The sequence below is a fragment of the Accipiter gentilis genome, chromosome Z, assembly GCF_929443795.1.
Source record: "Accipiter gentilis chromosome Z, bAccGen1.1, whole genome shotgun sequence".
Classification (NCBI taxonomy): Eukaryota; Metazoa; Chordata; class Aves; order Accipitriformes; family Accipitridae; genus Astur; species Astur gentilis.
In genome coordinates, this window is record NC_064919.1 from 51,171,955 (window position 1) to 51,199,581 (window position 27,627).

General features: G+C 38.0%; 1 protein-coding gene across 4 annotated transcripts in view; it reads right to left on the reverse strand.

Annotated features, from left to right (window-relative positions):
- Positions 1-4,198: 4,198 nt before the first annotated feature.
- DENND4C (DENN domain containing 4C) overlaps positions 4,199-27,627 on the reverse strand; it is a 79,083-nt gene continuing 55,654 nt past the window's right edge. For 2 of the 4 annotated variants that reach the window (XM_049796532.1, XM_049796529.1), the window contains 12 exons: positions 26,727-26,867; positions 24,450-25,597; positions 22,710-22,890; positions 20,964-21,073; positions 17,933-18,108; positions 16,699-16,881; positions 14,940-15,129; positions 13,787-14,032; positions 12,320-12,437; positions 10,502-10,655; positions 9,354-9,418; positions 4,199-8,678 (listed from right to left, as the gene is read on the reverse strand). In XM_049796532.1, coding sequence (XP_049652489.1) covers positions 8,542-8,678; positions 9,354-9,418; positions 10,502-10,655; positions 12,320-12,437; positions 13,787-14,032; positions 14,940-15,129; positions 16,699-16,881; positions 17,933-18,108; positions 20,964-21,073; positions 22,710-22,890; positions 24,450-25,597; positions 26,727-26,867 — 2,849 coding nt within the window. In that variant the 3' untranslated portion in view covers positions 4,199-8,541. Of the gene's footprint in view, positions 8,679-9,353; positions 9,419-10,493; positions 10,656-12,319; positions 12,438-13,786; positions 14,033-14,939; positions 15,130-16,698; positions 16,882-17,932; positions 18,109-20,963; positions 21,074-22,709; positions 22,891-24,449; positions 25,598-26,726; positions 26,868-27,627 lie in introns of all 4 variants that reach the window. The other 2 variants (XM_049796531.1, XR_007505185.1) reach the window with 2 other exon arrangements.

Genomic DNA, 27,627 nt, shown 5'->3' on the forward strand with positions numbered 1-27,627 from the left:
CACCAAGCATCGAGATCCATGTGTCTGGGAAGAGACCTTAACAACGATGTCCTACTGTATAGGCTGCTAATAAGTCTGAAGCAGTGCATCTAACACCCAGTTGTATTACCCAGCCTGCCCAGGTCTCTGGTGTGTCCACGTCACCACCCAGTTTAGTGTCATCAGCAAACTTCGTGAGGGTGTTTTCAGTCCCTGGGGGACCCCACTTGTGAAAGGCTGCCAGCCTGAGTAAAAACCACTGATCACCCCCCTCTGAGTGCAGGCTGTGAGACCATTTCCTACCCATTTTGCAGGCCGCCCATCCAGTCTGCACCTTGACAATTTGTCTGGGAGAAGGCTGTGGGAAATGGTGTCAAATGCTTTGCTGAAGTCTAGCTAAACAGATGTTACTTGGTTGTAGCAGGTGATGAAGTTAGGCATGATATGCCTTTGGTAAATCCATACTGGATTTTCCCAGTCACCTGCTTTCACCATGGCTCTAGGTTATGGATGAATCAATTCCCAGATGTGGAAGAGGTTAATGTAGTGCTGGCTCTCTGCCCCTGTGCCCCCTGTGCCCTTTCCAACTTTACTATAGTAGGATCTGCGATAAAACGTTGCAAGGCCAGCAGCTGCAGAAGTCTCTTAGTGCCTTAACAGCAGTTCAAAACCTGTGATACAAAACATAATGACAAACAGGAAGTGCTATCTGGGAGCAGCAGCTTTTCTTTGAATTTAACAGCAGTTTCAGCAGGATTTCTGCTCTTCAACGGCAATGTTTTTCAGCCAGTCTGAAGCTCAGCTGCAAACTTGGAGACAAGACCTTAAGCTTCAGGGGAAGTAACAGGGACTTTGGTCACAACCTGATAGGTTGCTGTTTCATCACTCCGCAACCCAAGGAAACGGATCACATTACATTGACATAATCACTTTTAACTGGCAAGGTTTGAATTCAGACAGTGTGACACTACAGAAAAAAAATAGGGAAAAATGCCAAAGGAAAACACCTTGAGAAAACCTGAACAAAAATGGTGGAATGTCCCTCTAAACTACTCTAGTAACCAGGCAAAGCTAGCATCTGCTCCTCCCAGCAGTTTCTGGCTGCCACCCATCCCCACAGAGCCACTGAGACTGGTAGGCAACTCTGGAAGCCTGTAGTGCAAACCCCTGCTGAAGCAGGGTGGTGTCCAGTTGGGCGTGAGCGTTTCTTAAAGGACAGAGACTCCACAAGCTTCCAGGCAACCTGTTTGGTGTTTCACCACCCTCAGAGTTAAAACATCTAAGCCAATTTTCTTGTAGCTCAAGTTTGTGCCCATGGCCTCTTCTGGCAAAGGACACCACTGAGAAGAGTCTGGCTCTGACTTCTCTGTTCCCCACCCACCCCATCAGGTATTTAGACACATGGATGACATTCTCCCTCCTCCCTGCCCCCCAAGCTTTCTCCAGGTTGAGCAGTGCCAGCTCTGTCAACCTCCCTGTGTGTGACATGCTCCAAGCTCTTCATCACCTTCATTGGCCTTTGCTGGAGTCATTCCAGGAAGTCCAAGTCTCTCTTGGTACTAGTCAGCCCAGACTTGGCCACAGCACCCAGACATGTCTCACCAGTGCTGAGTAGAGAGGAAAGATCACCTCCCTCCACTTGCTGGCAATGGTCTGCCTAGTTCATCCCAGGACACTGTTGGCTTGCTTTGCTGTGAGGGCACTCTGCTGGCTCAAGGTCAGCTTGGAGTCCACCAGCAACCCTCGGTCTTTTCCTGCCCAGCTGCTCTCCAGCTGGTCTGCCCCCAACCTGCACTGGTGCATGAGGTTATCGCTACCCAGAGGCAGGGTCTTTGTGTAAAAGGAACTAGGCCTTAAGCCTTATTGTTTTTAAGACTATTCATATTAGACATATAACTAATGATTAGAAATTGGTTTAGATATGATTAATAGAATGCAGGTGCTTCTAAAACAATATGCATAAGCTGCTTATTTGTCCTGTGTGTCTCCCCCTCCATGGCTGGCTTGAAACCCAGTCAAGCTGAATCAATAGAAGAAGGATCATACATCTTAGGACCTAAGACATGGGAGTAAGTGATTAACTTTAGAACAAGATAAATTAATAGAATAGCCTGAATGATTTTCAGAAATTCAAAGGTAATCTTTGGTGCGTAAGAAGACAAGTGATCGTGGTGACCCAAGACCTTCTGCCTACAACCACTAACTTTAGAAGAACCGTGGCATGAGAATCGATGAGATAAATTGATGAATGATAGTGATATGGGAACCAAGATCAACTGGATAATCACAAAGTCTTTGGACTGGGACAATGGGTGGTAAAAAGGTATATAAGATTGGGAAATTTTTGGAAGGTTGCTATTCACTGCAGTGGTGGCCCAACGCTGAGTTGTTAATAAAACAAACCTAGACAAACCCACTTTCAAAATTCTTTAACACTTTGTGTTCTGCTTTGGACCCCATCAGATTTTCTCCAGCTTGGCAAGTTAGTGACACTTCCTTTACTCCTCTCTGTAGACAGTCGAAGTTTGTCTCTCCAGAGCTGGGGGAACTACCACTAATGAGTGTTCTGATAGTAGCTCTAAACACATGAAGGATCAGAGCTTCCTTAAGCCAGGTCCTTCTGCTATTGATCACCTTCTACCATCACACTGCCTCAAGCTTCCCACCTGATTTTGGCACAGGTGACAGCAGTTCCCTCTTCCCTACAGCTTCAAACCCAAATCCTGTGTTCGTGCTTCTTTGGGGATTCCTCAAATGCAAGTTTTTGTTCTTGTCTGTTACATCCTCCCTCCTTCAGCCTCATCTCTCAACAGGCCTCATTAAAGGTACCATATTAGGAAGGCAGTTGTAAAATTTTTAGCAGGCAGCATTATTAAAAAGACAGCAGTGACAAAAGCAGTCAGAGTAAAACAAGCACAGTCATTGTGATGCTGACAAGATTATAAAAGGAAAATCCAAAAGACTGTTTCTTCAGAGAGAAAGGTCTTTAGGGTCTGGTATTCTTATTTTTGCTAACAGATTGATGAAGAACTGATTGCCGAATGTAAGGGATTTTGAAAGACACTCTGTTGTGAAGGCCTGAAGCACTTGACAGTAACTGGTGGTTTCTACTGCTTAAAATTCACTCCAGCCTCACTCCACTCGCCTCTCCCCACCCCTCTGGAAAAAAAAAAAAAAAAAAAAATCTGGAAACTGCATGTGAACCTTCAAGTATGTTATGAGGCAGGAGGTCCACCAGTGTCTCTTGCAAGCTAGGATGCATCACTGAAAGCATCACTCTGTGCCCTCATTACATAGCCACTGAGAAACCAGAACTCCTATGAAGTATTCTGCCAAGTACAGCCACCAACCCATGGCGTGCTTAAGCTGCCATGGAGCCATCCTCTCATGAACCAATCTCCACAACTGAATCCCATCTTTTCTCTTCCTCTCCCCCTGCCTCAACTGCTCCTGCTGTTTCCCACCATTCAGAAGTCACTGAGGTACTATGAAACAATTCCAGAAAAAGGCAATCAAAAGTCTCTGGTGTTGCCCAACTATAGGCAGAATTTGCATTTAAGATTAAATTCTGTCAAGCAGGTAAGTTCCAATGGCAAAAAAGCTGAACATTTGAAATGTTTACACAGGATGCATACATGTTTTATTTTGGGAAATACATTAAAAATTGTTTCCTAGTCTAGGATATCTATACATAATTCCGAATATGCAGAGTGCCCTTTTAAACTCAAGAAACATTTGTCAAATGTACAAAAACATTACAGAGAAACACTTGTTAATCAAAGCACAGTAAATGGATGCCATTTTTCAACAGTTCAAAACAGTCTCTAAACCAGTGCAAATTTTATTGCATTAAAGAAAACTTCCCAGCTCACTTAATAAATTCATAATTTATTCACACTACATCCTTTCATCCTCATTACAATAGTTTATTTTAAGCTCCTAAAAGGAGTTTAATGTGCTTCTAAAAACAGCAAACAATCCCTTTTATTTGCACCATTGATTGATGCAGACTGAAAGAACAAATAAAAATCCCATCTGTTTCTCTCCTCGTATGCATCACAATATACAGCACAGTAGAACATAGAACTGGAGTCCAATTCAACCATTTAGTTTCGAGACTTAAAAGTCACAAGGGTGTGTGTTTTGTTTTTTTTAAAAAGGTCCATAATGAAAAACTGATATACAGAAGGCACCTTAAGGCTTTTATTAGTTGAAAGAAAAAAACCTTTGTTGAAAATGTACAATTATATGAATAAGACGACCTTTATTTAGTGAAATAAAGTTATCTGCATTGAAACAATTGTTGAATTAAGAGTTTTAAAAAGAGAAAACTACTGAGTGAATTCTTCAGTTACTTACATTTTAACAATTTGTTTTAAAAATATAATTTCTATGATCTAATTTAATATACATTTTGAAAATATCCCCTATGTTGCAGTTATTCAAGGAAAGCAGTAAACTCAATGAAAGGTATATTCTTCTAGCTGCAGCAATACAAAAGCCATTAATTCACAGTTAAAATGGAATAAAATTACTCATTCACAAGTGCAATGTAGCTTGAGCTTAACCACTGTGAAATTTCACTAGGAACAAGACTAAGTTACTTGCAAAAAAAATGAATTTAGTTTGAAACATATACCCTAAATAAAATATTTTCCATTAAAATTGTATTGTCTAAACTTGAGTTATATAAAATTTGAAGACAGGATATGACTATATGTAACATACAGATGCATCTAGTAACATGTAAAAGCTGGTACCTATTACTGTGCCAATACTGCAGCCACAACAGTCTCCTATACCTATGGGGTTTTGGAAGTTGTTGTGTGCCAGAATATATTTATAATTCATAAAGAAAAACTTTGTCACTTAAGAATCCTGATTTTAAACCTTTTAAGACCCCATTTGTTGTTTTAATTCTACAAAAAAATAGCTATTTTGATCTAAGCACACAAGCTGTATGTAACTTTTATAGCTGGTGAAAGGTGCAAGATAGTATCTCCTCAGCATAACTGACTACAGTTCAACATCCTTAGGCCAACAATTCAAGGAAGCTTCTGTGTGATAATTATTATTCCAACACAAACTTTCAAAGTTCTTGGGCTTACCAGAAGTTCATTAACAGTTTGCATCCATGTATGTAATCAGTTTGGTTTATACCCTCACTTTGTGCACACACTGCAGGTTTTGAAGTTAATACTGATCTGCAGCCATTTTCTTCACGTTTATACATGAGAATTCCAAAATACACACAGAAGAGCCATCTCCTCCTGAACACTGCCTGTTAAGCTACTAAAAGGAGTATTTGGAGGGAAGAGTTTTGCAAGTGAGCAAAATAATACTTGTTCTGCTTACACTGAAAGGAAAACAGAACAAAGATCAAGCTTATCCACACTCCTCCTTCACAACTCTTTGTCCAGCTCATTCATGCATTATGGATTCAGGTAAATTTGGATTACTAGGAGTGGGGTGTCAAACAAATTAGAAGCATTTGTAGGTAACTAAGTCATTTCCATGCAGCCTAAGAAGTTCATGCTGTTACTACTAACTTGCAGAGAAGAACTTATTACCCCTTTAGTGCCCAATTTTCAGAAAGACAAAAAAGTGTTTGCAATGCACTCACAAAAAAATTTTGAAGACTTTTCCCTGTTTATTTTTGGCCAGACATTCAACCATATGAGTATTGAGCCATGCTGAACTGTTTTATGCCTTGCCCTTATCTTAGGCATGCTCACCAGTTCTTTCAGCATTCAAATTAGGGAAGCCTACATCCCAGAAAGTTTGTGTAGGAAAAAACTGCAGTCTCTACCTGTTTGTAGGAGGAGACCTAAAAGTCAAAGGAAGAACAGGAAGTGCCATCATGTGTTTGATAGGAGAGAAAGCAACCAGGAAAAAACCACTCAGTTCTTAATTCCTTTCCAATTTTTGTGAACTCTTTTTTTCCCCCAAAAAGCATCCTCTTAGATGAAACCTTAATAAACAAATCACTTTCAGAAATCTCTCTTTGCATTTAACTATGGATTTCATTCAAGAACCAGCTGATTAGTTAGCCATTAAAAACTAGGCATTAAAAAAAGCCCAAAATTAAAAAGAGTGAGCGCTTACTTTTGTCATTCTATATTAAAGAATTAATTTCAATAGGCAGATTCAAGATTTCAAGTAATTGCATGAAGAACTTCTACCACTCTGAAGTCCAGGTACATACAACAGCAATAGAAGTTAATTTGTAGTGTACAGAAATGCCAATATACAGGAGCAAATCAAAGCAAGTTCAATCCTGTAGCTGTCCTTTTCCCCTCAGGCTTTAAGGGTTTTCTTGTTTAGTGTATATACCTGGGGAAAGTCTAACATTTAGCACTAGATGCTGTGACACAATCTGCTTTGCTGTTTCTACAACACTACTGCCTGATTAATCTGTATTTTAAGCAACAGACGGGAAGGTTGTTTTGAAAAGAAGGTGATCTGCTTACAGAATTTAGTTCATAATAATATAATTTACAATGGTTTAAAACAATTTGGATGTAATCAATTCTCTAAAACAGCACTCGCTGGATAGATTTTCTTTGCAATTTAATGAGCTGGGAGAATTTACAGGTAATGAAAACTTGATTCCTTGCAGGTTGCATCACATAATCATATGTTTGTCCATTTAAACATACAGCTATACAAAGATAATTTTTGAGTGTTAAGATCAGTATAGATTTATACAGAAAAATTTGCCATTTTGATTTGTAGAAGTATTAAGTTGTTTGGACAAATGCTTCAGCAAGACTTTTACTTTAAAAGGATGGAACAGCGCATGTCAATTATGTAATAGGAGAAGAGAGGAAAATGTGAAGAATCAAGCTCTACTCTTCCATTGTGATGTAGGTCAGATATCTGCAACCAACCATGCATAAACTCAAAGAATAAAGAATGAAAAAAAAAAGCCAGTGTGTGCTTTCTTGCCTTTAACTGTTGAGCAAGCACAATATTTTCATCAGGAGAGAATCTGTCCAGGCAATATCCCCATATTAACTTAGGATCAGCACTTTTAGACAAAATACAAGGAATCAGTCTATGATGCAAATGTATTTTCTCACAAATAGTGCAAATCCTTTGCTTTAGCCTCATGAAAAAACAAAAGTTGGTTTTGCTGTTTCATGTAGAAGCTGTTCCAGACAGATCTTCATCCCTCATCATTTTCAAGAATGAAAATTTTTAAGACAGAGAGTAGTACGAAGTAAATACATTCATACTCAAATGTGATTATAGTTTTAGCTATGCTCCTTTAACATGCTACAAATCTTAACTTTTTTTTCTCTAAGAATAATTCCATCAGAAAAGCCACACCACTAAATTTCAGCAAAAAACCTGGAATCAATCTTATCATATTCCTCAAGTAACAGAAACATTTAACCTGTTGACCAGTATCCAGGCTCTTCTTGCAAAGACTATGACTACTGTAGTCAATGAGATATGTAAGGTGAGGAAGTGTCTTATCTACTAGAAGCAATCCAAAAGATGGATTAATCTTTTCAGATCATACACTCAAGCACTTCATTTGTGCTAATATACACCTTGAAGACCACATTTATAAATACATTTTAATTGAAATATTGAATTTGAACTATCAGTGCAAAAAATTAACCCACAGGCTAGCATGAAACCATGGGAAAAGGTGATAAAGAATTCAAGGAAAAGACACTTTTTAAGCACACATGCATACAGTATAAAGCATGATTTTTTCAGACAGTATCTGTTTGACGAATGTTTTATGTATCCTAATGCCATTTAATCTTCTAATCTCATTCTTAGAAAGCCACCCATTTCTAAGCTGCTTACTGTAGAAGCCTATCATTCTTCTGGAGAAAGCGTCAATGTTCATAACATCTTTAATTTGTCAAAGAATACAGGAAAACTGAGTCTAAGTTTCTGGTTTTTACAACTATAGACATACATTATGAAAAGGTCAGCCAAAGATAATTTAGAATACTGATTGGGACAAGGTGAAGGGTAGCAATTTTAGGTACTGTGATCTGACAAAAGCAACTGGATTGTTGCAACTTCCAATCCAAGGACTCAAATATTTACATTCTTGCATACATACTGCACACCAGTAAAAGATTCCTCTTTAGGTAAAGGTCATTTTAAAGAGTAGTGAAGGATCTTATGTTTTCTGTGGCAGGAAAGTGAATTCATTAAAATACACCAATATTGGTGGCTCTTAAGAAAGTCACCAACTACAGGCTGCTGTTGATCAGCCTTTTTGAACAACTTGATATTGTAGGGGAAAGATTTGAAGAAGGAAGAGGAGAAGTATATACAAGGAAAAAAAGCAGATCAATCACTGAAACAAACTCACCCTATTAATATAGTTTTAAAACATTTTAACGTGCTTTACACTGTGTCTCATGAGACGAAAGACAAGAATATATGTTGTAGCTCAATGAAATTGCTTTGACAAATTGCTTAATTATCACCTTTTGGGATTCAAAGTGTATATATATCTCACGATGCTCCTGGTTTGTTCACCTCTGCTTTTGTCTCACTGAAGTTTAGTAGCGTGTGTCTTTCTCGTTTTTATATTAAAGGTGCTCCGAAGCACTTCCGACAGCACTCAACCCTGCTGCTTGGTGGAGCATCTATCTTTTGCATCTTTTCAAGAACATCCTTTGGTAGATTTTTATGTGCAAGCCTGTATTCACTATCAAAGACCTCTGAAATGGAAAAAGCATAGTTGAAGTTATTTAAGAAACCCTGTACAGTTCACACTACTGTTTCTATAAAATACTTTTGGTGGTTTTTATATAACAAAACAATTAACTTAACTAGCCACTGTTTTTTTAAAATGCATCTTCTCAGAGAACCTGAAAATCATTTTCGTGCTGGAGCATCACAACGCATCACAGTGGATGCCCATTACTTCTATCACAGTTCAGTTTGCCTGTTCCCAGGGTATTTCCCCTGTCACTTCCTATAAAGGAGTCCCTTTGTTTGCATAGTACCAAACAGAAGTCAGGGCAGAGGAGATCCAGAAGGGGTGGGCAATCAGGTGGCTAGATGACAAAGGTCTAATATGTGGATTGGAGAAAGACGGACAAGACTGAGAACAAGTTTTCAGAGATGAGGAATTAAAGCTTCAAGCTAATAAACTTTGTTTAACATAACTGATTACTGGTTTCAGACAAAGTCAAAACTAACGGCCCCATTTGAATTACACCTTCACAAAAGCAACATCTGCTTGAAGAGTAACAGCACAGTACTTTTCACTAAAACACACCAATTGAAAAGTTACTTAGAAACTCATGGATGAAAAGTTGATTTTATACACTAGTTTTCATATAAAGTATTCATATATTTCATATACAGGCACTATAGTATTTTCTACTTACCAATGTCAATGTTCTCTCTTCCAAGAGACACCAGTGACAGGAAAAGAATTTCTCTGTAAAAACTCCTAGGAAACATTTTGAAGGGCAAGTTAATGAAAGCACCAACTATCCTAAGCTCAGAAAGTCCATGCTGAAGATGCTAATCTTGCATTACGTAGTTTCTGCAACTGTTCTGTTAATCTTGATTGTGAGGAAAGTGACCAATCTACATGATTACTAGCTTAAGGTTTTCTCATGCCTGAATATTTTTCCTTAATGCATGAAGTCATATTATCACCAAATCCCAGCAGTTACATTTTCTATGAAAAATTCCTCTGCCATAAAAACTCCATAAAAACAAGAAAAATAAAATTAAGCACCACTTATTTATTAACTCATTCTTTCCTGAGGGTGAAGTACAGGGAGAAGGCTTATTTCAGATCACCCATACTTTGTTTTTTGTTTCAGAATGTCATGATCTATCTCAGAACTCAAGAATTAGATACTTATTCTTTTTCCCTTGCGGAACTCATAAAGATTCTTCTCTAGGCAGATTAGTTCTTATTTCTTTTTATTAACTAGAAACCACAAAAGCAAAAATGACTTAGCGTGATAGACTTCAAACACATCTTGCATCTGCTGTAATTTACTTCAGAGGCTGTGCTTTTGTATGAAGCCCTCTTTGAACTGTAGTGCGGATGGCAAAATGTACTGTAAAAGTGTTATTTACATGTCTCACTTTGTTTGTGGATCATGCTGTATCCACTTTTCTTAGCCAGTACTTGAGGTTGGCAGAATTTTGATAAGTATAACTAGGTAGTTTGGAGACTATTCCAGATACTGCAACAGGATGCTGCACACTTGTATTTATCAATTTGCTACATCTGGAACAACACCAAAATCTGCAGAGTGTTTTTCTTATTCATCTGTAAAATGTCCGTTTTGATTAAAGAATTACATTTATCCATTTGACTTGCATGAATTAATGCATCTGGCTACAGAATGCATCTGTTTGTAAACATAGGCATTAACAAATTAAGTGTTTGGTAGACACAAATGAAACTGAATGTTCCCCAGAGGTCCTTATGGAACTATCATTATGAAGTGTATACAGTCTGATCTTGTTTAACATTGAGTGGGGAGAAAGTAAGAAGAGATTACCCGTTTACCTCTGTCGTTTCACATCTGGCTTAACTTTCTGTAGAAGGAGGTTGATTGGTTTAACAACATTATTGTGTTGAATACTTAGTTTGATGTTCTCCAACAAAGCCTTTGTTGCCTGCTGATCTTCTGCCACTGTGGTGGGTGTCTTTTCAGAAGAATCTGGGAAATGCAACAGTATAGATTATTAAAACTGTAAAGATTTTTCTTTCACTTTAATAAGCAGAAGATATTTCAGAAAGTGAGATACACATATACAGAACCTCTACTCAATCTACACAAACTTGTGACAATGGAAAGGCTTTGTCTGCTTATAGTCTTTACTCCACCATTAAAGTGACAGGATGCAACAAATATCTTTGTGCAAGAACTCCCACATGACAGCGAAATACAAGAGGCTGAAGAGTATCCAGCATCAGATGTTGCCTGTATGGTTTGTTAGCTGAGATCTATTGCCGTACTTAAGTTGACTCCAAGAAGGTTCTTTTTACACAAAGGAAAAGAAATAAAACAAAAGAAAACACTGTCGTGTTTCTTATCAAAGAAACTTTTCTTATCAAAGCCCTTCTTAGAAGCCACGTACAATTTATTGATAACTTTGGGCTACATATTTAAATAGATAATACACAGTTGTGTCAAACAAGACAGAAAATTATCAAGACATTTACCATCATGATTTGTTGCTTCCATTGCCACTTCCAGAATACACTAAACTATTATTTGTTGGAAAACAGTAACTCATGAGGGAATAGTAAGACCATTTACAGGCAAAAATATAAGGCTATAGATTAGGCAGCAAGTACACTGTGTGTAAATGAAATGTAGAGCAAGGCTAATAATAACAATCACAGCAGTTTAAGGTTTTCATAAAATTGACATATCTGATGGTTTACAGATGTAATTTCCTGTTTTCCAAATACTTTCTGACACTGCTGTAGAGCTTATCTACAATACTACTACTTTTGTTTCACATTTAAAACAGGCCTTTTGCTCCTTTATTTACATAAATACATATATTTATGCATCTTCATTCATGTCTGAATGCTCTTCATATATTATGCTCAAATCAATATGCTTTTGTAGAAGCTGAGGGAAACACCACCTCTTATTCTGTGCTCTTGACTGTAATTTTCTGATCAGTCTGTTTATTTTTAGGACACTTTTTCACAAACCCTTTTTAGTTCCTTAGAACCAGAATTAGCATGCATACTACACAGTTTTTAGCATATTTTTTAAAAGTTAAAACACAGACTGAGAAGTTCAGGTCAATGACAGGTTTTCTGCTGATCAGAAGTAATAAAATCCCAAAGTTCTCAACCAGTCTGCCTGGTTTTTATTCCTTCCAAATCAAGTTATGGTAGACAAAGGTTTTTCTTGGATCTTACTTTTTGACAGTCAAGTAGGCTGCCAAATGTACATATTAACGGGACTTGTGACCCTTCATTCATCTACAGAAACACAAAATACTTCTTTGTAATACAGTCTTCTTTTTCATCCCTGCATAGATATAACCAGATAATGCAGTGAAACATTCAGATCAGGTGAAGCTTATTTAGCACAACATCTAGAGCAAATCTTCCCACCCTGTTTATAAGTGTATGACATATAAAGAACAGATAACATACCTTTTCACACAGATCAGTAAGATATTTTCACAAATAATTTGACAGCGAGACTGTGTTAAGTACCTAAGGGATTGCAGATGCTTCACACACTAAAAAAGCTTTCCAACTTGATGGGCTGTGTACACTTCAGACGCTACAGAACAAGTGCTTCTTTCCATAGCCTCTGCTCCTTCTGCTTTCTGTAACATTGGTTTTACTTACTGAGATTCCTCCAAGATATGTACAGGGGCTCCCCTGGCTCTTGGTGGAGGTTGATATTGTCCCACAGAAGATGGATGTAGACTAGCTTGCTGTCTTGAGCAAGAGATGTCAAAGGAAGCTAAAAAACATGAGAAAGGGAAGAAGTTTTACAAACATCAGTACAGTCTTATTATTTAAAAAACTGCTCTTTTACTCATTTTGCAAACAAAAAAAGGTTTACTTTATTTATCTTGAATCCAACAAACAGGAACAGCTGATGTCTTCTAGAGGAAACTTCACTCAACCAAAGTCATAAGTACTGCAACTTTTAATTGCCTTTTCTAGTTTCACTTAATATATGAAGACCATTCAGTTTTCTACAGATATCTGAAGAAAATATTTGTGAGCATGTATCTGAAAATATTTCTTCTGCACGAAACACATTACTTGATTTGTACTACTTATCATGCCATACCTTAGTATTTCCTGATCTGATTAAGATTTGGTATGCATGTCTGCGTATTGGTCCCCCAAACAAGCAGAAAGAATCTGTATTTGCATACAGATATGAAACATATCTTTCCATTAAAAATATATGGCACTCAAAACAATCGTTCCATAATTATTTTATAAAATTAAGTGCCTCTGGAATCACTAATACAATAAGAATTAGTGGGCAAGAAAAGTTTACCACTAGTGTGTCAATTTAAAGTAGTAATTATGAGATTTTATGTCCCATATTGTGGTTTTCCCTGCTAATGCATTGTATTTTCCCAGTATGCTTCAGATTTCGTTAGCACTGGTCTTCCACTACATTACTCAGAAAACTGTTCTTGGTTCTACGTGGGGGCTTTTTGGAAAATCAAGGGAGAGAATTTTAAAATTAAAGTGCATACAAGTAGATAGGAAAATACTACCTTTTCACATGCACCATATAAAAATACTACTGAATTTGATACTTACATACACAAATTGTATCAGCTTCAGAAAAGCATTTGCTCCTTAAAATGGGAAAAGCAAAATACTCAAAAGATAGCATTCACTCTGCGTTCTTTTGTTCTATTTGTATAGTACTGAAACTCAGTGGAGTTTGAATAGCAAAAACTATTTGTGAAAAGAACAAAAAATATGGACCATTAACTTAAAAGGTCTATATACTGAAGTATGTAACCCACCCTTTGTGGATTAAAATGTATTCCAGGTTGTGAGTTCTCCACAGACACATCTTGTTTCCTTCTGTATATCAGCCTTCTGTTTAATGAATCTTACTCTCTGGCCTTTTAAAAGTGAACAGATTGACTAGAATTTGAATGCTCTTTTCACTCGTCTTCCTTCAAGATTCCTTGAGGAAAACAAACCTATCTACTTGTATTATAAAAACCAGGAAGTTGATCCAAGCTACTTTTATTTAGCTACTTTTTTTTGAACCAAATTCTCAAGTTTAGCTTACTCTAGTATCTGCAGTTCTAATATGATGAAGGCACTTACCTGCACTCCATCATTACAGTGTTCAGATGTTAGAATGAGTCCAGGTAAGTTGCTAGGTAGATCCAACCGTCGGAAATACCAAACTAGGTTCCAGAAAATTATGGGGTGCTGATTGATGAATTTGGGTGTATGAATTACTTGCTCTCCCTCATTTTCCAACAGTGATTCAAGCTCCTTACGCAGTACCAAAGGACTCAAGTAGGGTACAGATACAGCAAGAGGGTTAGGTCTTTTTCTTAAAGGATCCTAAGAACAAAATAATACACACAAAAGAAAAATTGGTCTTTTTACAAAGTTAAAGATTTTTCTTCCAGAAATAGTCTTCAGGATTACTTGCCCTGAAAATCCCCCATTGTACAGTTTCTTTTTATATTTGGAAGAAGCATCTGGAAGTACGGAACGCACAAAACTTTAACAGCATCAGCAGTTTTGACTGTTGAGGTGTTTCTTAACTTTAAAGAACAATCACTTAAGCTCTCTCTATTATGTGAAAAAGAGAAAATGCTAATTTGTTGTAACTTGTTCTTCATTATGCAGTTTCAAGCTATCAGAGCTGGTACTAAGCCAGCGGTGATGGAGATTGCAGAAAAATATCAGTAATTACATCAGCTCTAGAACTGAACCATGAGTTCACATGTTAAGACAGCTTCTTGCCAATAAAAAGCACCAGGAGAGAGGAGAAACACTTTGTTTCACATGCAAGAATCATGTAACAGCCTCAATACTGCGTCTTACCTTCTCCCATCCACTCAACAGGTAAGCCTAACAGAACATAAAGGAGGAGTGTAAGTAAATGTGTGGAAAAGGAACAAACTTTCACTCTTGTAACAGTGTGTTGCTTGCGCTACTGTGTTTAGTCTGCTGTAGAAGGTGGGTTATTTTTAAATCAAACTTCCAGTTTTAGAAAGACAAAGACTAGCTTCATTCTGCTAGAAAGAACATTTCAAATCAAGCAGCACCATTTGTGCACTGTACTGAAAAACAATTTTAGATTAACTGAACCAAGATTTTTTTTGTCATAAGAACATGAAAATATGCTTGGTCATTCCCATTCCCCAAATGGACAAGAATGCTAGTAGTAGAACATTATTGATTGTAAGTTCATTGCATTCAATATTTTGCTGTCAACTGAATGTGCAGCTTCTAGACTTACCACAACTTCTTGCAAACTATTTGGAAGACTAACTGTTGAAATGCCATGAGATGGTCTCTGGGAAAGATCAATGTTTTGCAGTGGACCTCCAACACTGTGGCTCCGAGTCAAGGACACTCCCCTTTTTGGTGGATTATTGGCAGATGACTTCATGGTTCTGGGATCTTTACTCTGATCTTCTGCCACATCACTGTTTGGATTTTAGAAGAGAATATGCTAATATGAAACTATTCAGCACTCCTACGGCAATAGGAAGAAAGCAGAGAAAGGCTGCCAAGTAAGTATCCCAAAGCAAGTTTCTCTATTAATAAGGAATCATATTTACCCAGTTAGCTCCACAGTTCAGGGAAAACAAAATAAAATGCCTCTCAGAACAGTATAATCATCCCCCCAGAAAAGCAGCTAAGTAAAAACTAAGACATGAATCTGAAAGCATTGCAGGTCTGTATAGGTACCATTGCTCTGGTACATCTTTATCTTGTGTAGAAAAACAGCCATGTACAGTTTTGTCAACACACAAAGATTATCTTGTTCTGACTATGCTCATTTGTACCTCCTCTTCCCTTTATGTTTACTTTCTCTAAATGTCATAAGCAGAGAAAAAATATTATAGAAAACAATTTGTAAGTTGCATGCCAAAATAACTGAAAAAATAAAATTGTGTCAAACTCATCCAACAAGATAATTTAAGCAAACTTCTGTTACAGGCTTGTCAAATTTAACCCATACAATCAAGACACTTGCAGATCTGGGAGTATTCATGTTGTGCCCCTTGTAACTGAAACAATGGATAAAAACAATTCAACTACAATACACAAGAAAAAACACCTAGTGAAACAGAAAGTGTCTCCTTCCAAATAATCTGCTAAGAGAGAGATTAATTTAGGGGTGACCTTCCCTCCCAACTTTGACTTCAGTTAAAAATATATAACATCAAGGTTAAGAGATTAATACAAGCAATACCACCTCACATTTTTAAAGTTTTAAGATTAACTACTATCACATTGATTTAAGTTTTAATACTCTGACACAGGCATTAGCTCATTAGCTCACAGGCATTGATACTCAAGAATTCCAAACTGAATAAGGATTTTAAAAAAAACAAACCCTTTTTTACATCAAATTGTCAACAGATCCCAGAAATAAAGTCACAATTCATAGCAGCACTATTTCGGTTCTTCTCTCTTCCAACATGACACCTTCTCCTTAATGCTTCTTTTTCTCAAACTGTTTCAAAAGTGGTATTGTTTATCTGAGTTTCAGTTTTACATCAGTATTATTGGTCATAGAATGGATGCTCGGTACAAGCGTTGAGTGCTCCGAGAGCTTTCTTTCAAAAAACAGTGTTCCAGCAAATTGACTTATTTTTCCCCATAATGCAGTGTCCTTCTTGTTAAATTCTAAACATATGGAAAGGAGAAGTAATTCTTAATTCCTGTGTGTCATTAAAAGGTGAGTGTGTTCTAACAATACAGAGTAGAATTTTTACCAATTACTCAATAGCCAATGGACCTGAAGATTTATTTCTATAATTTTATCTCCAAACCTCACTCATTTAGAGGAACCAGCTTACTTCAAATTGATAAAAGCACACTTAAAACATGCAAAAAGAATGAGAGGAAACAAGGTGACCGTCAAGTTACAATTGTGCTTCTCCACCATATTTGGTACATGAGCCAACCTTCACTTTAGAAGTGGAGGAGAAGTACAGTAAGTGTTGATACATTTCTGACAGAACTAACAACCCTGTTTTACCTACCTCTGCTCAGCTGCAGAGCTAGTTTCTTCAGCTATGGTGTGGCTGGACTGTGCGTGATCTGAAAAACTGATCAAGTCAGCAACAGCTGGGCTGGATGACAGTTTCTGCTCCAGGGAATTCATGGTCAATGGAAGGGTACCACTCTGCAAACTATCTCCTGAGGTACTTTGCTTCAGGAAAAAGCTAAGTTACAACATGAATGGGAGGGGAGAGAAATATAAAGGTTAAGATGTAAGAATAAAAGAATTAAAAAGTTATTTTCTACATTTACTTTCAAAAAGTAGCAAAAATGAGGAAACACAAAATTAAAACCCTTGACAACAGCCACAAACTTCATCCTACTCTCTCCACTGTAACTTACATAGGCAGAGTAAATGAACATATACAGAGATTTGATCTGCAAAATAAGAAATTCTATGCTGGACATAAGTCATTACAAGTGACCTTAGTTTGTCATGGTTCCCAGTCAGCAGCAATATAGCAATAGCTGACACATCCCTGAAACTGATTGTTATTGTAATGTGACATTACAGACTAGAAGACCATACACCATTATAGGCACAAGATAACAGGAACGTGTCTTGCTTTGCTAAGCTTTTTAAAGTACACACTCTACAGATGTTCAGTTTCAGCATTAGAGAACACTAATGGAAGCTGTTTCACAGCAATAACCACTACAGTGAGAATCCATTTTAAATTACCTTAAAATAAGTTCCAGCCTTCACAGTGCAATTAACAGGTAAAAATAGTAAGCGGCAAAAATAGTCAGCAGAGAAGCTTAAACTAGAGAACTACTGGAGAAACAATAAGCTGGAGCATCTGTAACTACAAGCTGTTAGTAAATTTATTTGGGAGAAATTCTTTGCTGAGAGATTTCAAAACTGCTTCATATGCTTTTAGAAGGTTCATGATCCATTAGCTTTGTTTCTGAAGCTAAACAAAATGAAAACAGACTTATACCTTCTGTACAGGTATGCTTGCAAAGAAAATATGAAAAGAAAAAGTGGTAAAAAGGCAAGCAGTTCTTTGCTTTTTGGCTGTTTTACAATGAAAGTCAATAGTTTACATGACTTAAAATTTCCTTCAGTACAATCACGACTGTCAAACAGGCAGGGACATTCTTGCAAACATCTAGACAAAAATACTGGGAGATATAACTAAGATCCTTCCATGAAAAAATATAACCATGCACAAATGCAAAGGCAGAAAGAGAGTATCTATAAAACCCACTAACCTTGCAGAGCCACGTAGGTCTTTAAATTCAACATTAAGTAAAGGTAGGAAGGTACTTTTACAGAAAGGACAGGTGGTGTTCAAGTTTGAATCATCTGCTGTCCATCCAGCCATAATTTCCTCATCATAAACCAAAGCATCACAAGCTCTACATTGAGAGCAGCTTGACATCAATACCTAGAACAACAAAGAATGAGTACTACCAGTCTTGTTTCAGGGTTCTTCTATAATTGGCTTTATAGGCTTAATATCCACAGGAGTTTAACAGGTATCAGAATGCCAGGTGGGAGGCATGATTTCATCACTATACCCAGAGTTATCTTGTCCACATAACATTTACCTATGAAATGCAAATACTAATAATGTATTTTTCTTAGGTATTTTGAGACCTGAAAGAAGCAGTACCCTGAAATGATATTTGGCATTTGCAATTGCTTGCTCCTATGAAGCCTTCAGCATATATGAATTGTTTTGAATTGTATAAGTAAGTGCATGTCTACTCCAAAAAAGAAAAAAACCCCAAAAACCAAACCAACCAAACACAAAAGGAACTATTATAGTGGTGTGGTGGGTTGACCTTGGCTGGATACCAGATGCCCACCAAGCTGCTCTATCACTCCCTCTCCTTAGCTGGACAGAGGGAGAAAAATACGACAAAAGGCATGTTTGTCAAGATAAGGGAGATCACTCAGCAATTACTGTCAAGGGCAGAACAGACTCGACTAGGGGAAATTAACTTAATTTATTGCCAATAAAAAGTCAAAGTAGGGTAATGAGAAATAAAAACTAAATCTTAAAACACCTTCCCCCCAACGCCTCCCTTCTTCCTGGGCTCAACTTCACTCCCAACTTTTCTACATCATCACCCCTAAGTGGTGCAGGGAGATGGGAGTGGTTGCAGTCAGTTCATCACACATTGTCTCTGCCATTCCTTCCTCCTCACTCTCTTTCCCTGCTTCAGCATGGGGTTCAACCCATGGGAGAGAGTCCTCCATGAACTTCTCAAATGTGAGTCCTTCCCACAGGCCGCAGTTCTTCACAAACTGCTCCAGAGTGGGTCCTTTCCACGGGGTGCAGTCCTTCAGGAACAGACTGCTCCAGCGTGCGTCCCCCACAGGGTCACAAGTCCTGCCAGCAAACCTGCTCCAGCGTGGTCTCCTCTCCATAGTGTCACAGCTTCCTTTGGGAGCATCCACTTGCTCCAGCATGGGTCCTCCCTGGGCTGCAGGTGGATATCTGCTCCACCGTGGACCTCCATGGGCTGCAGGGGGACAGCCTGCCTCACCATGGTCTTCCCCATGGGCTGCAGGGGAATATCTGCTCTGGCACCTGGAGCACCTCCTCCCCCTCCTCTTCACCAACCTTTGGGGTCTGCAGGCCTGTTTCTTTCACATGTTCTCATTCCTCTCTCCGGCTGCTATTGTGCAGCTGGGTTTTTTTCTCCTTTGTAAATATGTTATCACAGAGGTGCTACTGCTGTCACTGATGGGCTCGGCCTTGGTCAGTGATAAGTCTGTCTTGGAGCTATCTGGCATTGGCTCTCTTGGACATGGGGGAAGCTTCTAGCAGCTTCTCACAGAAGCCAGCCCTGCCACCCCCCCGCTACCAAAAGCTTTCCATTCAAACTCAATACAAGTGGAAAAACCAAAAACTAGCGACAGTCTCATCACTGAACTAAATTGAGAACTGGATGGTAAAAGATAATTCTGTACCAGCTGAAGAATGGTCTATAATCCTTACTTCTTACACTTCCTCTTTCTTCATTGGTTCACTCTTACAGGAAACAAAATGAAAAAAACACCACCAAACACAGCATATAATATATTTTAGATCAACACAGCATATAATATATTTTAGATCTAATGTATTTTAGATATTTGCCCAAGGGCAACATTTTTTCTTTTACTATGCTATGCCCCTTATATAATGGAGTGCAGAAGTTTGACAAGCATAAATCTCCAGAAGATCAAATGTAAAAGAAAATTACACGGGACCTAGCAAAATAACACTACAGCTGAAAGAAAAGCAACCAATGCAAATGCAGTGACCATTGCCTACGTATCTGAAGTCTGAAAGGATCTACAAGTGATAACTGAAACAGAGAGGCGTACTAAATCATTATTGTTCTGGGTTTGGGTGGGATAGAGTTAGTTTTCTTCATAGCGGTCTTTATGGTGGTGTGTTTTAGAACGGTGACCAACTCCGTGTTGGTAACACACCAATGTTCTAATTATTCCTGAACATGCCTTACACACATGATCATGGCCTTTTCTTTCTCATTCTGTCCTCAACCCAGCAAGGAGGCTGGGGGTGCACAAGAGTTTGGGAGAGGACACAGCCAGGACAGCTGACCTCAGCTGACCAAAGAGATACTATATAATGTCACACTCAGCAATCAAACTAGGTGTGTGGGGAGGAGTTTTTTGCAAGGTAGCTGTTGCTTGGCGTGTCATGTTGCTGACTGATTGCCTTTGCACCACTTGGTTTTTGTTGTCCCCCCTCCTGTTCCCCCCCCCCCCCCCCAATTCACTTAAACTGTCTTCATCTTGACCTTCAAGCTTTTTTCTCACTTCTGCCCTTCTGATTCTCTCCCCCATCCTGATGAGGGGGGAGTAAGCAAGTGCCTGGGTGAAGGCTTGGGTGAAGGCTTAGCTGCTGGCTGTGGTCAACCCACCACAATTACTTAGTGACAACACATAATTTTCATAAAGGCGGGGGCGGGGGGGAAGCTTGAAAGGAAAAAAAAAACCCCAACTTGTTTCTTCTCTAATTTCTGTCTCACGTCAAGTTTTGACTCTTCCCTCAATTCTCTCTTCTCTCTATATACGAGAGATACATTAAAGAATTTAACACACTTGGTTTTTTTAAGCTACTGTCACACCCTGGGCTAAAAGTATCAAGCATCTTTGCAGTAGAAACATGGAAGAAAATTGTTTTGAAAAATCCAACCACAATCCAACTAAAGAGGTAATTAAATGCATACAGTAATATTGAATAATTATATCTTTCATCTTTGAGTTTATTAATCTTACCTCCATTGCATAGTTCTGGAAAATGCTGGATAAACTAGTATTATGTGAAGAGCTGTGCTCTGACTTCTCAGAATCTAGAACTTTCATACTTCTTGGGAATGAAACTTCACCTGTACAGAAAGAGTTGTTTGGGTCTTGTATTCAAGGAGAGAGCAATTCATCCATTCCCAAAGAAAGTAATTTCTGTTCGACCAAGACAAGAATTGTACCAGGACATCGCTAAAGATATGTGTAGCTCTGTAACTTCACTGATATTATAATTAAAATATAGAAAAATAGCATTTTTGTGATTAACATTTCAAAGTTATTTTTGTCTAGCCCAATATATCACAGACTGGTAAAAGAAAAAAAAGCATCAGTGAATAAAATCTGAAGATACAAAGAAAGAATAAAGAAAGGCAAAGCACAGTAAGATTGCCAATATATATATTCTAAAAAGTTGTTCAAGATTTCTTGAATGATACATCCATATGTAAACAGCAAACAGAAGGATAGTACCAGGTGAGACACATGATACCAAATATGCCATTACAGTGCTTAAGTTTTCCCTGGCTAATATTGGAGTAAAACAACTAATCTTTCCTTGGTAAGGCTGGGTTTTAGGGTTATAAGCTTTGCCCAGAAGAAGGGGAAAGGACTTGGAATGTATTTTCCAGAAGGAAATGGTTAGAATCAGTTTTAGGAAGCAAAACTATCAGTGTTACTTCCTCTGTGAAGCCCAGTCAAACTTCCCTACGCAAAAAATCACTACCACAGTCCCCTCATCATAAAGAAGGCTCCTCTGCTTCTTCAGCTAAAGTTTATGTTTGTGAACAAATTTCACCTATCCTGTTGATGGCTGCCACTCTTTATAGTTAGTTCTTATAACCCTCCTAACTGGAACTAGGAGGTATCTTATCAAGATTTTGCTAGACAGGGCCAGCTTATGTCCAGTCTACAAGATAGCTCTTCCTCTCTTGATGCAGATGGCTTTATGATATTTGCATCATTAAAGTACTGCAAAGAGAGCTAAACCAAGTCCCCAGCTGGATCAGCAACACATCTTTTTCTCAAAATAAGAATCAAATCTAACTGAATCAAATCTGCACTGAAAATGATTAGATTTACTTAATCTAGTTTAGAACTGGGGTGAGGGGAGAAGGACAATTTAGCAATAGGCATATATTCATCAGTCATTTACCTCCACAGCTTCAAATCAAGTATGCATCCAATACCTCCTATTCCACAGTAAAGCTGATGCATTTTTTTTTTCGTGTTGCTTTGGGTTTTTTGTGGGTTTGGGGCAGGGGAGTTGGTTTCATTTGTTTGTTTTCAGTTTGGTCCCCCCCCCGCCAAAAGATCTGCCTCTGATAGTTATGCATCTATTTGCAGTTTTTGAACACTGCTCTGCTTTTCTGTACTAATATTTCAAGAACTTTCAGGGTATTATGACTTTACATGAATGAGCAGGTGTTCCTGGCTATAACTACTTAGGAACCTTCCTATCACGTACACAGAGGAAGTATTTTTACAATTAAATCCTTGTATTTTGTATCAACTTTTTATATATTCAACAGAGAAGAGAATTAGCTATTTGCTACTGCAAAAGAAGAGGAATGCAAGTACAAATTTGCTTGTACTTATCTAAGGGATTGAAATAATTTCAGATTACCATAGCTTCCACTGTTGCGAATTATTTCACACATAATTGTTTGGTTTTTATATTATAAACAAGTTATGAGGGGGAAACAAACAAAAAAATCTCACCTGCACTGTAATGTTGTCTTCCTGCATCTCCACTGCTACTGCTACTGCCTAGACTAGTAGTGCTCTGTGCAAGCTCATTTGTAATTAGCCCCGGGACACCAGTTCTTGATGACAGATTATCTCCTAAAATATTATCTTCAAAACCAGCAGGGAAGTTAAAGTCGGCTCGATTGTTTTCTTCCTTTAGTACAAGAAGAAAAAAAATAGTATGTTTGAGTACTCCCAGATTCATTACTTGACCTCCATCTTTATCCTAATAAATAAATAGTAGCAGATTAAGATGAAATCCTGTTGTAAAAATTTATTAGACACAAGATAAATCTACACAACCCCAAAAAAGAGCAGCTATTAGACAAACCAGAAGGATAGGGGAAAAATGAAAGGCTTTAGCAGTGAAAATACTTAGCTGAGGATCATACTGAGTGACAAAGCAACAGGGATGTAAACTTCTTCACTACAGGAGAAAGAGGAAAAATCATGCAAGTAATTGTGATCTGGCAGTCATTACACAAAATGAAGGAATTATCAGAAGAAAGGACTGAGTTGAAGTCATATTTTCAGAATTGAAGACAGGAATGAAACATACCAGCTGAAATAATGTAGCAATAACACAGTCACTAAGACACAGGATGTGACAAAGTATAATTATTAGGATATTAAAAAAGGGAAGTTGTAGAAATTAAAGAGGAGAGAATGAAAAGATCCTTGAAGGAAATGAAAATAAGTCCCATTAAAGAGATTATGATGTGCCATTAAACAAAATTCTATAGAATAGATCAGTATACTAGAAAGGCACACAGGAAAAGCTAGGTCACAGCAAAAAAACTCAGGAAAGAAAGCAAATCAGTGAGTTTTCACTTGTCATAGGCAAAATCTGGTTTAAAAAAAAAAAAATAAGAACCCCCCTTTTTTTTATTTAATAGGAAGGACCCTATTAGTAACATCAGTTAAATTTGTTTCATGTAGAAATAAAGCCAGACAGCTATCTTCCCCTTTCCCACCTTTTACGGAGGTTGGGGAAAGGAGGGATAATTTGAAAAAGGAAACAAGAAGCTATCTTAACAGCCTGAAGAGAGGAGACAAAAGATCCTTAAAGCCAAACACCAGATCGAGGGGTTAACTGGATCAAGCAGAGGCCTTTCTAAGAGAGAAAACTATGTGGAGGCACAATAAAAAGACATATATGGAAAGGGGGAAGTTATAATATTCATCCCTTCATCTCCTCGTTCATTCATGCCATTATACTCTTCAATGTTTTACTCTGAAAAAGACTCTGTTAATCAAGTGTGCTCACACTAGAACCATAACATTTAGTTTCCAGATTCCTGATGAGTGAATTTACTAGATCTCAGGCTGTCCTTTACTACTTTCAACTTTAATCCTCACCAACCCAACTTCTTAGGTTTGTGATTTGTTTTCACAACTTTTTCTTCATTTTTTAAAATAGGACAGGCAGCATGATATCATTTAAGATGACATAATTTTGTTTACTGGAGTTTCTTGGCGCAGTTTCTTTAAACATAAAGATAAACAGATAAATAAGTAAATGGGAGGGAATGTTGAGAACACAAAGTCAAAGTTTAAATTTACTGCACCGAGACCATTTAATTTGCTTCTGTCTGAAAAGTGGCTTTTAATGACAGCAGAAAACTCCATCACACATAAAATACAATATTCTGAACACAGAAGTTACCCCTCTAAGCTTGTCTCCCAAAATTTTTCATATTGAAAAACACTTACCTCATCATCTGAATAACTATATGCTGAAGTTACAACTCCCCACATCTTACTGGCCACATTGGCAGCCTGCTTCATGCCTGATTTCAGAACATCCATTTTTGGTCCAGACAGTATATTGTCTAACTTCAGATTGGATAAAGTTGTTACAACAGATCCTAATGAGCCATGTGGAGAAGAACGACCCAGTCCTGTCAAAGATGAAGACCGCTCCTTTTGAACTCGTGGATGGGTTTGTTGCTTTGGTCGTCCAGTGAATGTTTTGGATCTGGAGACAGATGGACTTCTCCGATTTTCGTAAGACTTGGGGGATGGCAGGACGGGATCCAAAGGCAGGCTTGACCTCCTTTCTTGGGAGTGACCAAGTGTACCAGAGGCTTCAGTTTCCCTCTCTGGCTTATGCAGTTCCATGCTGGGAAACTTACTACCCAATGGGTTTTTTAGATTCATATAGCTCTCTATTTCATCTGCCAAATTACGTGCTGCAACTGGTGACACCAACTTTTCCTCAGGTTCCAGATGCCTTGGTTGCATGCTGTCAGTAGCCAGCAAAGATAAAGGGTCCAAGCCTACTTCAACATCTTCCCTTTCAATAGGCTTAACCACTCCATAAAAGCTATTCCTTTTAGTAGTTGCATCTTTGGATTCTGGTTTCCGTTTTTTTGACTCAGTTGACTGTTCAAGGTTCATGTCTTCCACTGTGGTCATGTTTTCATCTCTTCCATTCTCAAGATGTTCCTGCCCTTCCCCAGGTTCTTCCAGCACTGGTGAAGACCTATGCTCCAATTCCCAATCACTCTCAGTCACACAACTCCAAGTGCCACTTACACCAGAAACCTGCTGGTCAACAGTACTTTCAAAGCTGTGGGATTTATTCAAATGACAGGGTGAAGTTTTGGCCCCAGATAAAGCTGCTGTTAGAATCTTGGCATCTGCTCCCATCATTATTGCTATTTCTTTAGAATGCAAGTCCAAGCTGCCTTTTTTCAGCAGCATTCCTGCTCTGCTTTCACTGCTGAAACTGCAGCTTCTCTCTGAGAACAGTTTCTGCCTCTTCTGTCCTTTTTCACTTGTTTTCTTAGGAGAAACGTCACCAAAGACTACATCTTCAACTGAATCCTGAGTTATGAACAGTGGGCTGGAACCTGTTTCTGAAAGAGAAAAGGCATTAATATGGTACCCATAGACACCAAAAATGTTTATTTCCTGAAATCATGTGAAATCTCCTTATCTCCTTATTGGTGAGAAGATTGGGAGCACCACAATCTCAAGTTATCCATTAAGAATTACACTAGTATTAACAAGTTATTTTACTGGCTGCAAAGGCATCCTGCAGATCAAAAGGCATCTAACTATCTACTCTTTTACTCCTTGAAGTCAAAGCCTTTTATGGTTTCTACCTCCTTTCCCTATGCTAACAGCAGGAGAGAGTAGGTACTACAGCCATGAACTAAAGGAAAGTAGAATTCTAAGTAAAGATTGCTCAATTTTTTTTTCCAGAGCTATATTCACAGATCTATACATCAAACTCTGTAATTCATTCGGGTTCTGAAAAAAACCTACCATGTGTGTCTGAACGACACAGAAGCATTACTTTGTTTATGACACAGTCATATTTAGAGAAAGCTAATTAAATTTAGCATGTGGAAGATATAAACTAATCTTACAAATATTCCCATTCCTTGGGGGAATTGGGAATATTTATTGCCTAGAAAGCTTTGTTAGCAAGGCAAAAACTTCCATAAGTATGAGAATTCTACTATATTAGGATCCCAACAGAGGACAGCCAAGGACAGGCACAAAGGCAGAAAAAACAATAAGCCCCAAGATTTGGCTTTTATATAGCCATAAGTCTTCCTCAAGCTCCAGATACGTAAACAAATTTTGTATGGCACAAAGACAACATGCATTGTTCCCAGGTTATACACTGGCAATGTAAGCCACAGGAATAGAGACTTGTCCAAGGTCAGCAGGGTTTAGGTGACAAAATCAAGACTAGAGACCCTAATTTTCTTGAGTTTCTAATACATTACTGAAAGACTCTCAGTGCGGGAAAGGGAAAATCTTCATTTCAATCTACTCAACACTGACTGTCAACCTTACAATCCACAGGTTCCTTCTAAGTCACCTTCAAAGGATAAAGGTAGAAAGCAAATGTGTGAGATTATCTGCACCTCAAATAGAAGTTTTGTTTCTTTTCATAGCATGAAAAAGATTGCAAAACACTATAGCACAATAAGATCAGGACTTTAGCAAGCTCTGCTTCACCCAGTGACTCACCACCACTACTTTTCCTTCCACTGCTATCAAAAATGCCAGATGGAACTTTCACAATGCTGTTACCCCAAGAAGGTGGGTCTGTTGGACTATGTGTTTCTATATTCAGCTGTTGCTTTTCATCAGATTTCTCAGTAGAAACCTCTACAAGAAAAAGAATGAGAACTTTAGTTAATTTAATTAAATAATTTCATTTGCACTGTTATGGAAAATATAAACTCAAATACTGTTCCCTTAGGTAATTACAACCTAAAGGATCAGTCCTTACTAGGTACTGAGCATTTCCTGGAAATAATACCCAGACAGATGACAGTAGACAGTATTATGCAGAGCACTTAGCTGTTCACAAGTTTAGAGCACATGCCAACTTCTTCCCTTGTATTTTTTCAACTAACAAAAGTAGAGCAGGAACAGCAGTTCTAAGATTTTCATGCAGGGCTATTTGTCTAATGACAGTTTTAGAAGTCCTAACTCCCATTAAGGATCTAGTAACACAGATATGAAACAGATTCAGTAGTGAGAAGGACAAAATACAGAGAAACTAAGGGCAAAATCTGGACAGAATACAGGAGATGACCACATTTTCTACAGCTGGGAAGAGTTTGTAGAAAAAGTAGTGCCTTTTATTAGGTCAACTGGTACAGCTAAAAAAATGGCCACGTTTTCAAATAAACAAATTAGAGGAATGGAATACAAAATACTGTGTGCCCCAGCACTTGTCCAATTTTTCCATCCATATTAATTAGTCTAATAAAAGGCTATTTCTACCTATACGTATTTCGCTGCTATTATCTAGGGCACAGAAGTAGTCCACCAGATTTCACACAGTCATATTTTGACCTTGGCAACATTATGAGTTCAATACATCAAGTTAATTGTAGTCTAATACATGAAGCAGATTTAT